This window comes from Episyrphus balteatus, chromosome 2, assembly GCF_945859705.1.
Source record: "Episyrphus balteatus chromosome 2, idEpiBalt1.1, whole genome shotgun sequence".
NCBI classification, from domain to species: Eukaryota; Metazoa; Arthropoda; class Insecta; order Diptera; family Syrphidae; genus Episyrphus; species Episyrphus balteatus.
In genome coordinates, this window is record NC_079135.1 from 48859536 (window position 1) to 48874280 (window position 14745).

General features: G+C 29.3%; 3 protein-coding genes across 3 annotated transcripts; all 3 read left to right on the forward strand.

Moving 5' to 3' along the window:
- The first annotated feature begins 674 nt into the window (after positions 1-674).
- On the forward strand, positions 675-1260 carry LOC129912421 (larval cuticle protein 65Ag1-like). The gene is made up of 2 exons (XM_055990636.1): positions 675-943; positions 1007-1260. Exons 1-2 carry the CDS (start codon positions 831-833, stop codon positions 1203-1205), a joined length of 312 nt encoding a protein of 103 aa, XP_055846611.1. The 5' UTR covers positions 675-830; the 3' UTR covers positions 1206-1260.
- A 4133-nt stretch (positions 1261-5393) lies between these two features.
- LOC129912423 (larval cuticle protein 65Ag1-like) lies at positions 5394-5788 on the forward strand. The gene is made up of 2 exons (XM_055990639.1): positions 5394-5527; positions 5590-5788. The coding sequence occupies exons 1-2, from the start codon at positions 5415-5417 to the stop codon at positions 5786-5788; spliced, it is 312 nt and encodes a 103-aa protein (XP_055846614.1). The 5' UTR covers positions 5394-5414.
- Positions 5789-13286: 7498 nt separating this feature from the next.
- Positions 13287-13738, forward strand: LOC129912420 (larval cuticle protein 65Ag1-like). The gene is made up of 2 exons (XM_055990635.1): positions 13287-13438; positions 13514-13738. Exons 1-2 carry the CDS (start codon positions 13314-13316, stop codon positions 13710-13712), a joined length of 324 nt encoding a protein of 107 aa, XP_055846610.1. The 5' UTR covers positions 13287-13313; the 3' UTR covers positions 13713-13738.
- Positions 13739-14745: the final 1007 nt, after the last annotated feature.

Sequence of the window (14745 nt, forward strand, 5' to 3'; positions counted from 1 at the left end):
ATTAAGGTGGGTTCTTATACCATCAAGTTGCCATCTACAATGAACAATTTTGGTGGCCATTTTTTTTGTCTAGCCACCAAGAATTTGGTACACTTGATTAAAAACATGTAAATTCAAGTGCAACAGTAAACGGCAAGTTTAGTCCCCAGCTAGTCACATTGTAATTAGTTTTCACTGTCGCAATTTTTATACGTCACTTTGAGCATCTCACCTTTTAATCTTAGTGATGTTGGATTAGTTGTTAACCTACTAAACATGTTAATTAACTACCCTCTACCCCTATCGTGTTTCTTTATATTGTAGGCTTGGTAACAAGTATTTCCTTGTAATTAACTAACAAAAGATCAAATTTGTCAAATATGATCAGAATAAGTAAGCATAGAAAAAAATATAGATCACTGTATTAAAATACTAAAACAATATTATCTCTTTCAATTCTATCTAAAATTTTGTACTGTAGCTTCCTACCTTTACAAACTGTATACCAGTCTGTGATTTGTATCTCTAAGAAGAGTTTTGTTTAAAATTAGCTTTACAAATTGATATTCATTAAATTTTGTTTTGTATTGCTACACATAATTTAAGTCAATATCCGTAAAGTGCGTGAAAAAAAAAACGCGTACCTACCGGTTTAGCAAATTTATTTTATTCAAATTATTTAAATATCACAGGTTTTTGGTTCGTTCCTGATTTAGGCTTTTAATTCATATGCGTGAGCGAGTTTTGCCAAAAATTTTATATCCGTTCGGACTATAAATAAGTTTGAAACCGAGTTCTTATCATCCACTTAGTTTCCTTCGGTTAACAAGCAGACATCCCACAATCTCAACATGAAATTCGTCATTGTTCTCGTTGCCCTTTTCGGTTTGGCTATCGCTGCTGATCAAGATGCTACCGTCCTCCGTCAAGATTCCAACATTGCTGCTGATGGATACGACTTCGCGTAAGTTCATCAAAACATTTTCTTTAATGAATCTGTACTAAATACCACATTTATTTAATATAGTGTTGAAACCAGTGATGGCAAGTCCCACATTGAAAAAGCTATCTTGAAGAACATTGGCAGTGAAAACGAAGCCATCTCAGTCAGTGGACAATACTCTTACTTGGGAAATGACGGTATCACCTACTCCGTCAGCTACGTCGCCGATGAGAACGGTTTCCAACCCAGCGGTGCTCATTTGCCAGTTGCCCCAGTTGCTTAAATAATGTTGTCGACCTATATGCCTGTCTACGTATTTCAATTTGTTGTGATCTGTTTCAAGCTTTTGTTAAATAAAAGCTTGATCAGTGTTGTTAACTAATAGATAATAAAAAAAAAAACGATTATATCCTTAAAAAAAAAAACAAAATTGTTTCAAATCATCAAATTCAAAATATGATTTTGGAAAGTAACATTTATATTTTCAAAATTCATTCGCTTAAGCTGTACCTATATCTTTTAAAGAAAACCTCTTTCACTCTGTTAATCTGTACAGTAATGTTTTGAGCACCGCCGACAAGGCAGAACCTGATTTTTTCGTTCAAACATATGCTGGCAGAATTTTGAAAGACAAAATAAAAAAAAGTAGAATTTTGAAAAACTGAATTTTAAAAACCATAATTTTGAGGGCAGAATTTTGACCCACTCCCAAGAAAATGGCATACTACTCAAGATTTGAAAAATAAAATGCAAGAGTGGGTCTCACATACCTACATATGTAGGTACTTGCTCGAATGTTAAAAATTGCTAGAATTAAAAAGCTTATCAATTAAAAATAAAAAATATATATAAAAAGATTAATTTTGATATTAGCCGGGTTTTATTTTTACCGCGATCAAGATAAGATCATTATTATTTGCTTATGTGCGTTGCAACTAAAGCAGGATATCGCTTTTCTGTTGTTGCGCAAATAAATACAATGAAAATAAAACCCGGCTAATGTTATAATAAATAGGAATGTTAAAAAAGAATAAAAAAATTATTTTTCAAGTAAAATCCAAGCCGTTTTATTTTTTGTACAACAAAGAATTTTTAGAAAATATTTCTTAAAAATAATATAATTTCTTGTATATAAAAATTTTCAAACATGTTTCAAATAAATCCCATGAACTTGCTTTTATAGTTCAAAGTACATACATATACAGGGTGTCCGGTAAAGAATGGATAAGCCTGAAATGGGTGATAGCTACACTGATGACTGTTCTAAAACCAAATAGAAAAAATTTCTATCGCAACCAGTTTAAAAAATATTAGCATTTTTTTCTTCAGTGTATTTTAAATTTCATCATCTTACGTTTTCGTACACCACAGTTTGTTTTTTGTCCATTTCAAAATTTTAAATACTCAGACACGTTCATTCACTCTGAATGTATTCACTGAAAAATTCGATTTCAGCCCCATAGTGAGTTTTACGTGAGCAAAATTCCAACCGGAATATTGAATTTCAATTTTTTTCTATTATGATTTCCGGGCGAAAAGTTGTTCAGGTTCGGGAAACTCTTTTTCAGGTAATTTGCGAAGTAATCGACAACTCAGTTTTATTCTAATATACTAATTAAGAGGAAAATGTTAATTCCCTATAGGTGAAACCTGTTAAAATTCCGGACAAAGAAAATGATTTCGGGTGGAAAAATTTAAACGTGAAAAACACAATAGGGCTGATTAATTTGCCTTGCGGCTTCCAGCAATTTTTTTTTTTTTTTTTTGTTAAGTTTGTTTAAAAGAATTGTTTTGTTTTTTGCTGTTCATCCTTTAAGTTGTGCTGTTTTTAGTGGAGTAACTAAAGCTCAAAAAATGACAATATTAGGAAACCCGGCCGAACAGGTTAGATTTTGATGATCTTATTTTTCAAACGTAGGTAATTAAAAATACTTTAAAGTCTATAGATTAAAAATTGCTGGTGCTGCCGTTTTGATTTTTTAAATTTAATTGAAGATTTTTGTGAAAAAACATTTTTTTTTTCAAAAATTTTGTTTAAATTTCATTAATTAATTTATGCCACAAGATTGTCTAGGAAATTCAAGGGAAAAAAAATATAAGGGACAATCTTCCATAGTTCAAGCGATAGATGCAATTTACTTATTGATTGACTTCAAACACAAAAAAAAAATATTTGAACACAACGCAACACCTACAATATTTAAATATACATTTTTAAAAAGTTAAAAGCTTAGTCGTATTTGTAAAATTAAAATTAGGTAAGTTGATTGAATGAAGGGCTTTTGAAAGAATGGTAATTGAATTCAGATTAAAAAAAAAATAATTGAAAAAATTTTAACATGTCGTTTATAAAACTTTTTCGTAATATAAAATGCATTTATTTTTCAAATTTTTAGGCCACATTTATTATGATTTAAAATTATAAAAGGAAATGTCCATATGTATTACGGTTTATGAAAAAAATTAAAAAGTATTTAATTTTCGAAGAAATTTTTGTTAATAGAAGTTTTGAAAAAAATTTAACTAATTTTTTTTTTCTTAAAGTTCAACATTTAAATATAAAGTTATTTTTTATTTATCCAATAACCCTTATTGTTGAAAGTTAAATAGCAAAAGTTTGAAGTTCTTATTTGAGAAATTCAATTATTTCAATGCAAAAATAGGTAATTTTTCCATATATTTAAGTTTTGTACCTTTTTAGAACCTTTCAGAATACAAAAACTTAAATAATATGGAAAAACTACCTAATAAAAAAGTCGGCTTTCTTAAGAAAAAAAAATTTTATCTTTGTTATTTATGGAATATTCTCAACAATGTTATACCATTTTGAAAAGAGAATTGAAAACACATTGCATTTTTTTTTACACTACGGTTCATTGAATTAGAGTCGTGTAAATTTGTTTAGTACTTAGTTGGGCAAAAAAGTAATATTTGCTTTAAAACTGATACAGCTGCGTTAAAATTTTTGAATGCATTTGGTAGCAGGGTTATTCAAGGTTCCGTAACAAAAGAAAAAAATGAGAAAAATTAAGATTTGTAGTCACGGCACATGAAAAACCGTCACAGGGTGACCATTTTTTCGACTTCTTTTCAAATTTCCATAACTCAAAAAGTATATGGCTGCTATTTTTTTTATTATTTTTCTGATAACTGTCACCACCTACCCTATCTACCGTTTTCGTTTCGACGTTTACTTTTGGGACACCCTGTATATTACCTTTTCCTCTTCGGAATTCAACTGATAATATTGATGGCCAAAAAAAAATTTCTAAATAAATTCATATTTTACTACGAAAAAGTTAAAAAAAGCCATTAAAATGTTTTAATAACGTTTTTTTTTTTTTCCAAAATTTTGAGTTGAGGACCATTATTTCAAAAACTCTTGATTAAATTTAGTGGATTTAAATTTTACAGACAGAAATGAAATTCTGGCTTTTTAAAAACGTGTCTGTAAATATTGTAGGTGTTGCCGTTGTGTTCAAAATATTTTTTTTTGTGTTTGAAGTCAGTTTGTGAGAAAATTGCATTTATCGCTTAAAGGATGGAAGATTGTCCCTTAATACTCCTTTATATTTTTTGTTTCCTTAAATTACCTAGAGAATCTCTTACTCTCATTTGTTTTATGAAATCTAAGCAAAAAAAATGGTTTTGTTCAAAAAAAATTTAATTTTAATTTTAAAAAACAATACGGAAACATCGGCAGTTTTTAATCTGTAGACTTTTAAGTATTTTTAATTACCTACGCTTGAACAATAAAAAATCGTCAAAATCAGAGCTGTTGGTCCATGTTTCCCTAATAATTTGCTTTAGTTACTCTACTATTTAATTCATGAGTAAAATATATTTATTTGCATATTAAAAAATCTACTGCGGTATATTGCAATCTACTGCACTTTTTATTGAAATATACTGTGCTCAATCAATCATCTCTGAAGTAACTTAGTTAGGTAAGAGAAGGTAAGAGGCATTGTTAATAATGTAGGTATCAAAGAATGTTTTTCCTATATTAAAAATAAAACCTTATTTGCAAATCTCACAGGAAAAACAAGAACAAATAAGAAAAAAATCTACTTCATTCTCACGATAATAAGACCCCATTTTTAAAAAACAATCCCTAAGATTTATAAATCTATGATTATCTTATTTAGTTTATAAATAAAAATTCATAGTCGGTATCTTTCTAATTCAAGTTGAGATTGAGTGCTGAAAAAAATAAGCTTTTGTAAGAAATCTGCATATTAATTTATAGAAGCCGGTTCATTTCCATATATTGTGCGTGAAACAAAAGTACCTACCTACACCAAAAATTGCGTACCGGTTGGGACAAAAATTTAAATTTTTGTTATAACTTCTGACATTGTTAGTTCCTAATATGTATGCCTTTTTGTTAATTGAAATGCCTGAGTATTTGACTATAAATGAGTTTGACACTCAGCAGCTATCATCCACTTAGTTTCCTTCGGTTAACAAGCAGACATCCCACAATCTCAACATGAAATTCGTCATTGTTTTCGTTGCCCTTTTCGGTTTGGCTATCGCTGCTGATCAAGATGCTACCGTCCTCCGTCAGGATTCCAACATTGCTGCTGATGGATACAACTTCGCGTAAGTTAATCAAAACATTTCTTAAATGAATCTGTACTAAATACCACATTTATTTAATATAGTGTTGAAACCAGTGATGGCAAGTCCCACATTGAAAAAGCTATCTTGAAGAACATTGGCAGTGAAAACGAAGCCATCTCAGTCAGTGGACAATACTCTTACTTGGGAAATGATGGTATCACCTACTCCGTCAGCTACGTCGCCGATGAGAACGGTTTCCAACCCAGTGGAGCTCATTTGCCAGTTGCCCCAGTTGCTTAAGTGATTTTTATTCAAATAACGTTTTGAAAACGTCGATTTAATTACATTAAGCGAAAAAAAGTTGATGGCCCTTGTTAATTGTTGATTTTATTATGCATAAATATATGTAGAACGAAAAAATTTATATACCTAGAAACAAAAAAAATTTGTAGTCAATTTTTCTTTTGTTGGAAATTCTAATAAGAAAATCTTATAGCTAAATCTTATCAGCAAAATATGATGCTAAGCTAGAAAGTGTTTTGGTGGAGAAAAAAGTTTGTTGAGCAAAACGATCAAGTCTTCTATCTTCTATTTTTTAGAGTTCATCAAGGGCTTGATAAAAGGCTTTACTAAGTAATTGGTTTCTCGCTGTTGTAATAGCAGGACAAAAAAGGAGTTTTTCATTTTGAAATAGGTTACTTCAATCCTGCTTAGGTCTATAGAATATGTTTTGGAAGTGGGCCATTTCTTTCCACCTTAGATTTAATACTTCTAAGTAAATGTATTGAAATTTAGATGAGCCATGATGATGATCTTTGCCTGGCCAATTTATATCAGCTTGTTCATGATGGCTTAAAAGTCGACTGCCTGTCAATTATATTAACTGTGTTTATTTTTTGTAGTATACAGGTACAGGTAAAAAATTGGTATCCTCATGAAACTTGCCATAAAGTGTCCTTTTTCATTGAATCAAGTATCAAGGCTCAAGGGTATCAAGAATGGATGGATGAAGGATCAAAAGAGTCTATAAAAATATTTTGGGTGGAATAGTGTTTTTAGCGGAAAAGAGGGAGGAGGTGAAGGTCAACAATACAGTGAAATCTTGTTGAAAATAATCATTTTTTGATGCAGAATTGACATCAAAATCATGTCAATACGATTAAAGGTACCCGAAGAAATTTGTTTGCTGATTTACCGTAAGGGTGCTTCTGTTTTTTACTATACAGCAAGTAAAGTATAACTGAAACACATGTGAAAAACATGATAAACAGGTGAAAAAATGAAATTCGGTACGAAGATTTTAGATGAAGCACAAGAAATATTTTTGGTCAAAGGGTGTTTTTTTTTTTTCAAGAGTTGGATTATTTGTGTCTATATATTGAAAAAGTTTCGTTTGTTTTAAGAGTTAAATATTAAAAAAGTCTATAAAATTAACTTGAGTAAAAGGGTGTTTTCCTTTTTAAGAAAAGTTGAAATTCAGAATTAACACCAAACAAAATTGACAAAAATGGTAGAAAATAATAAAAGCTGCGATAAGATACAAAAAATAGTACCCTTACGAACTATGTAAAAAATGTTTTAATTTCCTTGGGAAATACGAATTAAATAGGTAAGTCATGTGAAATGATTTTTTTTAGTTGTAGGTGATATTTTCATTATAAAATCTCAATAATCAATTTTTTTCTACATACTTCTTCAGAATTTCCTTAACTAGCTTACAGTAATTCTTGTTTCAGGAACAGAACAACTTTTTTTTTGTTTTGTTTTGAGTGTGCTGAAATCGAATCCAAAGTCAGCTTGCGTTTTCGAGATATTCTCGTTATAATAATCGATTTTTTGCCACTTTTTATATCAAGCATTTCCCGAGTATCGGTATCTGCTCGAAAAATACTGAGGACAGGTTTGAAATCAACGATGCCAGTTAAAAAAACTTTATGAAACAAAAAACCAGTGTAATAATTGAATTGAAATGATGATACTTTTGACATTGGAAGCAAGAATCTAAAGCATCTATGGTGGCCATCCTAAGAAATTAAGTATTGACATTACATTTGAGATAGAAAGCAATAATAGGGGGACTTCATAAAATAATTTTATAGAAAAGGAAGTTTACCTATGTATGGTAAACTGGGGCACATTCGGCAATTTTTTTTCACTTGCCTATTACTTCGTTGTTTATACTTACAACATATTTTTTTTTTGCTCAACAGGTGGTTTCAACATTTAACTTTAGTTTTACGAAGAAAATGTTTTTAATCTACTTACCAAAACGTTATAATAACGTTTTTAAAAATTCAATTCTGTTTAATGAAAGTGCCCCGGGCCGGGGCAGTTTCGGCGTTCAATGCTGCACATTTATCATCGAAAAAAACTATTAAGAATACGTGAAAATTATGTTCGAAATGTATTTTTATTTCCTTAAAAATACAATATAAACAAAATTTAAGGTTATACTATGAAACTTAAAAAATTTAAAATAAAAAAAAAATAATTTTCTTCACTTTAACACTAAAAAAAATATAATATAAATATAAAACATCTCAAGCATAGGAATAGTCCGATGAAAATAGACATTTAACACTGAAATAGTTCGCATAGAAAATGGTACAGAGTATTGAAATATCGATTAAAGTATAATGTCAAAAGTCCCTAAAAGTCCCATGTGTGCATAAAAAGTTATTCAAGTTTAAATATCGAAAATGAGAGTATTTCATATATAACTTTGAAACGAGAGAAGCTATCAAAAAAAAGTATATGGAAGACTTGTGGGTTTTTAAATTCCCTAACACAATGTTGCGAAACTTTTTTTTCTAGGAGAAATTGTTTAGAAGATATCGTGATTTTAAAATGTGTCAAATGTGGAAAAAAACCGTTTTTTTGTCTATTTCTCTTAAGTGGTGATTCCTATCGAAAAGTTGTATTTGAAAAACTGGTAGATAATGTAAAAAATTTTTTTTTTATTTAGTCAAAACTAAAAAATTGGGAATTTTTGTACCTAGTTTCTAAAATATGAGTTTTTTCTTAAATATATTTTTAACTCACTTCATACACTATAAAATTTTTCACAAAAATGTCTTAGTAACAATCATCGATTCAAAGGCAATGCGCTCTAAAGAGTGGTAGGTATTTATAGAAAATATCGTTTCTTGTCTATTTTAGTCAAATGCTCAATGTTTGGTCAAGCTTTTGAAAAATCGGGGTAGATTCGGCACTTGCTAAATGTGCCCCAATCAAAATAAAATGACGAATCTTCCCCGATTGCCCACAAAACAACATTTTTTGCACATAGTCTTACTACAATTAAAAATAGCCTTTTTTTTATTTAATTCGACTTCCTTATTTAATGAACTAAAAAATTAGCGTAACCAGGATTTTCTACAATTAATTTTTCAATATATAAATCACCTACTCCTCCACTAGCCAAAATTTCACCGGAGGTCCAAAAAAGACAAAACAACACACAACTTTTCTTACCGCTAAACTACAAATGCCAAACTAAGAGCATGTTCATGAATTTAGTAAAGGATGCGTTCTGTGTCATTTTCATTTCTAAATTCATAGTGCATACAACCGAAAATGACTTTGACGAATGTGCCCCGATGATAAATGTACCCCAGTTTACCATACTTACGATTTTGTAGGGAGTAAGTTCTGTAGTAAGTTAATGAAAACTAGCCGACCCCGCACTCAAAATTCGAGTGCCAATTCTAACTTTTATTTATGCTCAAATAAGCACACTATATAAATCACTTTATTTACTACTAAGAATATGCTACATTTAATTTTATTCGAAATTCGAGAATGTCTTCGAAGGTTCTCGTCTTTGCTTTTAGAAGTTTCCACTTCCAGAAGGGAGAGGGCGTGGTTCAGCACATTTGTTTTTGTTTTTTTCCTCAATTTTAATTTATTGTTTTTATCTATTTCGGTAAAAAAAAAAATAAATAAAGTATACATTCTGCACATCATATAATAAAACGGCAAACACTTATTTTGTGGTACAAAATACGAGGCCCAAAAAAACCGAAGGGTCATAAATTATATACCGAACGATAGGAAATTTTATCTAGATGTGCAGAATGTATACTTTATTTATTTTTTTTTTACCGAAATAGATAAAAACAATAAATTAAAATTGAGGAAAAAAACAAAAACAAATGTGCTGAACCACGCCCTCTCCCTTCTGGAAGTGGAAACTTCTAAAAGCAAAGACGAGAACCTTCGAAGACATTCTCGAATTTCGAATAAAATTAAATGTAGCATATTCTTAGTAGTAAATAAAGTGATTTATATAGTGTGCTTATTTGAGCATAAATAAAAGTTAGAATTGGCACTCGAATTTTGAGTGCGGGGTCGGCTAGTATCTATAAAAAGGTAAAGAATTACTCTATCTGCTAAATTCATTAAAATTGTACTCAGGATTCAAAAGTTATAGCCAGATTTCTGGTGGTGGCAGCATTTTTAACTCTTGAATAATATGACATTTTACCAGTTTTAAATTATTTTGGCAAACATCATGACACGCAAGCCTTTAAGTTATACATCTATAAAAAGGTAAAGATTTACTCTATCTACTGCTATTTAATTTATTAAAATCGAAAGTAGGGTTCAAAAACTATAGCTTAATAAAAACAAAAGTTTTACCACAAAAATTTCGTTTATTTCAGAAACGACATAAGTCCACCGACTTTAAAGGCTTAAAAACCCGCAAAGACCTAAAACAAAGTTTATATTTTAAAGGTTTCTAAATGCATCTTAGGCTAGATTATAACTCGGCATACTCTAAATTTGAAGTGTTGTGGAATTTTAAGTAAAAAACAGTTTTTTGTTGCTCCTGAAAAGTTTATGCTCATGGACTTATGTCGTTTCTGAAATAAACGATTCATTTGTTAACCAAAGGCTTTAAAAAAGTGAATGGATATTTTTGTGTTGTTTGATTTGTTGAATATTCCGAATGTTTAAGTGTGCCTTTATTATATTTTCGATTAGCTGTATTTTATATGAATAGATATTTCTTGAGATTGGAAAGGAGAAAAAATACTTTTTCGAGTTCCGTTTTTTAGCCTTTTCGAGTCGGGCTTATGAGAAATTCTTTTACTCATAAGGATTTATTAAAACTTTTTTTTTCGAAGATAATACATAATTGTAATTTTCTATCAATTTTTCTATAGACCAAGAAGTCCAATTTTGGAAGAGTTTTTAGTCCAGTCAAATTGAACTGATATGTATGTTTGGAATTGAAATTTTTGACCAAATTCTCAAAACGATATTTCTTGTACGATTTTTCATAGGCCTTTTTAAATCGGTGCATGATCTTAAATATTTTATTAGATTATTTTTTTTATCTTATCACCCTAAACGCAAAAAACATTTTTTAGTGTAAATAGCGTAACGGGTATAATGGTTGGCACCCCTAAGCATTTTTTCACTTTGAATTGCGGATTACTCTCGCATTTAAAGAGTTAGGAATATGTTTTATATGTCAAATTAAAGTTTAAAGAATTTCTGACTTGAATGTTTTTCGAAAAAAATGTTTAAAAAACAAAGACTATTTTTAAAATATTAAATTAGGAAAAGCTACTCAAAAGATACAATCATTGGCACCCGAGGGTACAATTATTGGCACCCTCAAAAATGAAAGAAATACAAGTGTTTTTCATGATTGTTTTTATCAAAGTTTAGTTGAAAACAGTTTAATATAGCAAAAAATCTTCATTTAACGTAATTAAAAGTTTAAATTAAACTTAAAATTATGTCATTTTCGCAAAAAAGAGAAACACTTCATATTTCAGCTTTAGGTACAATTTTTTGAGAAAAACTAAACACGCTTTTTTTAGAATTTTTTTAAAACATTGCGTACGCCAAATTTAATCAAAATCGTTGGAGCCGTTTTCGAGAAAATTGCAATATCTCGAAAACTTAATATAGGAGATATCCGTTAAAAAGAAGATTATCAGCCCTAATCTGCTATTCGATTCACGTGAAAGTCTAAAGAAGGAGCGTTTAAAAGGTGCTTAAAATTTATTTTACACAATTTTTTTTTCTTTAGAATTTCTAAAACAGACGGTAACAACACTTTCCTATCTAAAGTAAGAAGTTTTTTCAAAGCCAATTTGACATGCTTAAGAAAGGGAATTCTTCGTTTCACGTGAATCGAATAGCAGAATAGGGCTGATTAAAATAACATAAAAATGGATCTTGGAAATCACGTACAAATCGTCTGTAACGAGTTTTTAGCAGATCTATCAAACCTTTTGAGCTCTTTTTTCCCGACTTTTCAAACTTAAAAAATTAATTATTTTAAAAACTGTATATTATTTTAACATCTGAATTTCAGTAGTTGATTTAAAATTGATTACAAAATTGGTTTTAATTGATATCGTAAAATTAAAAATAAAATTAAAACAAGAAAAAAAATTTAAAAAAAAGTTAAAAAAAATTTGAGTTAAAAAATTGATTATTTCAAAAACTGTAAGACATTTTAGCATCTTGTTTTTAACACTTGATTGAGAATTAGCTAGATAATTAATAATACCAAAAGCAAAGCTTGATCGTGTAAAATTAAAAAAAAAAAAATAAAATTAAAAAAAAGTTAAAATTTTGAGTTTAAAAAATGTTGTTTTTAAAAACTTTACACGAAAACAACATTATTTTAAAAGACTATTAAATAATAGGTTTCTGTCTTTAAAAAAAAGATATAATAAAAGTTTGTAGGTGTTGCCGTTGTTTTTAAATATTTTTTTAAAATAAAAGTTTTTTTTGGCACTCTCTGAAGTAAAAAATTGAAAAAAAAGACTATTAAATAATAAGTTTCTGTCTTTAAAAAAAAGATATAATAAAAATTTGTAGGTGTTGCCGTTGTTTTTAAATATTTTTTTAAAATAAAAGTTTTTTTTGGCACTCTCTGAAGTAAAAAATTGAAAAAAATAGAACCCATCTAGTCTAGATAAAATTTCCTATCGTTCGGTATATAATTTATGCCCCTTCGGTTTTTGTGGGCTGGGTATTTTGTACCACAAAATAAGTGTTTGCCGTTTTATTATATGATGATAAACCTTTGGGTATAAGGAAAATGGTACCGGATAGAAATCTAGAATTAATGTTACCTACATTATGTAATTGGTCAAGTATCTTTGGAAGTCCGTAAAATATTTTTAATTAAAGTGTATTTTGTTGAGCAAGGCAAATTAAGAGATTTTTAACGGAAAGAATTTTTTCATTAAAAAAAAAAAACACCCTGTCACAGAAAGTCTCATCAGCTTAAATTAAAAATTAATTATGATTAGAAATAAATACTTTAAAACTAAGTAGGTTTCACACTAAAGGTTAATTTAACTTCAACCAATTTAAGTAGACTAAATTTGTTATTAAAATCGTAAAAGCAAACAAAATCGTAAGTAAACAATGAATTTTATCTTTACTGGCAGATCATTTAATTTTAGGCACACAAAAATTCCCAAACTTCCTGCAGATAATATTCTTAACAAAAAAAAAGCAATAAAATATACCTACTGGTTTTCCGATTGGCAACACAAGTTTTATAAAAAGTTGATCTTCTTTTCCCATAAACCAGGCACACTCTTAAAGAGGTGCGTGTTTTTGCTTTTTTTTTGTATCAAAAAAAAAAAATGCGTATACCTTATTTACATTTTTAATTTGAATAAGATTTGGATTCTGGACGATATTAAAAACTGATCAGGTTTAGTTATGCGATTTGGATGAAATTTGTTTGCCTATAAATTGTAACGAATTTCATGAGTTAGTATCCACTAAGTTTTTAGTTTTCTTACAGTTAACAACTAGTAAAACAACCAAACCCCTTATCATCATGAAATTCGTCATTGTTTTCGTTGCCCTTTTCGGTTTGGCTTTGGCCGCTCCACCACAATCTAATGCTGAAGCTACCGTCCTCCGTCAGGATTCCAACGTTGGTGCTGAAGGATACCAATTCTCGTAAGTTTACAAATACCTATTGCTTTGGTAAATCAAATCTAATAACTTCTTGTTCTTCTAATAATTAAAATATAGTGTTGAGACCAGTGATGGCAAATCTCACTCCGAAGAAGGTCAATTGAAGAACATTGGAACTGAAAACGAAGCCCTCTCCGTCCGTGGATCATTCACTTACTTGGGAGATGATGGTGTCACCTACTCCGTCAGCTACGTCGCCGATGAGAACGGTTTCCAACCCAGTGCCGCTCATTTGCCAGTTGCCCCAGTTGCTTAAGTTATCTTCTAATGTTGATGATTTGATTTCCTGGTGATAAATGTTGTTACGAGTAGTTGTTGATTATTGCAAAATGAAAATATAAAAAAAAATTCAAAAAAAATTTTATTTTTCTTTAAGAATTGGTGTCAAAAATGTAAAATGTTCGTTCTTGTTGATTCTCACCATTTTAAGGGATTGTCAAACTAAAACTTAAAGTATAAATTGAAATTTAGAATATAATATTGAAAATCTAATAGGCAAAATTCACTGTCAATTCTCAATGAATATTTAGAAAAGTGAAGAGCTATAAATCTTAAATTGCCAACAAGAATTATGTGTTATGGTATCGGTATCATTTTTAACGATCAAAAATCCTCTTAAGAGATTCATTTTCTTGCAATTTGTATATTTTTCATTCATTAATATAAAGAAAACGATTATAAGGTCAAAAGAAGTTGTTGCATTGAAAGGTCGAATTTGTTTATTTTTTTTTTTTTTTAGTTGATCTTGGCAGAGGTCAAAGTCAACAACAACTTTATTATACCTACTTAGGCACTACTAAAATGCTCGTTTTATGAATGAAAATGCCAAGTGAATGAAGATCGTGTTCTTATATGGAAAACGTGAGCTGCTTAATCATTATAAATCATACTGTGCACATAGCAAAATTAGAATGGAATTAATTGTTACTAAATGCCATTTAAAAATTAATCTGATTTTAAAAATGTGTAAATAAATCAAAAAAAGAAAGGTATTTGAACGTTTTTTTATATCGTTTAATTGAAATATAAAATTTTAAATATAATAGTGGGCACAGTGGGGGTTCTCAACGTATTATAATACATAGGGTATTCCTATCTTAACTTGATAAATAAAAACTTATAGTCTTTGCAACACAATAATGTATTATGCTTACTAAGCAAACCATGCCTAAGTTTTTCGTGTATTTTTGGCTTTTGTGCTAAGTGCACTACCTCTTCCAACTGTGTCACATTTTTAGAGTCAAAGTTTACGACATTTCATTTTATAGTAACTATCGAAAATTAAAGAT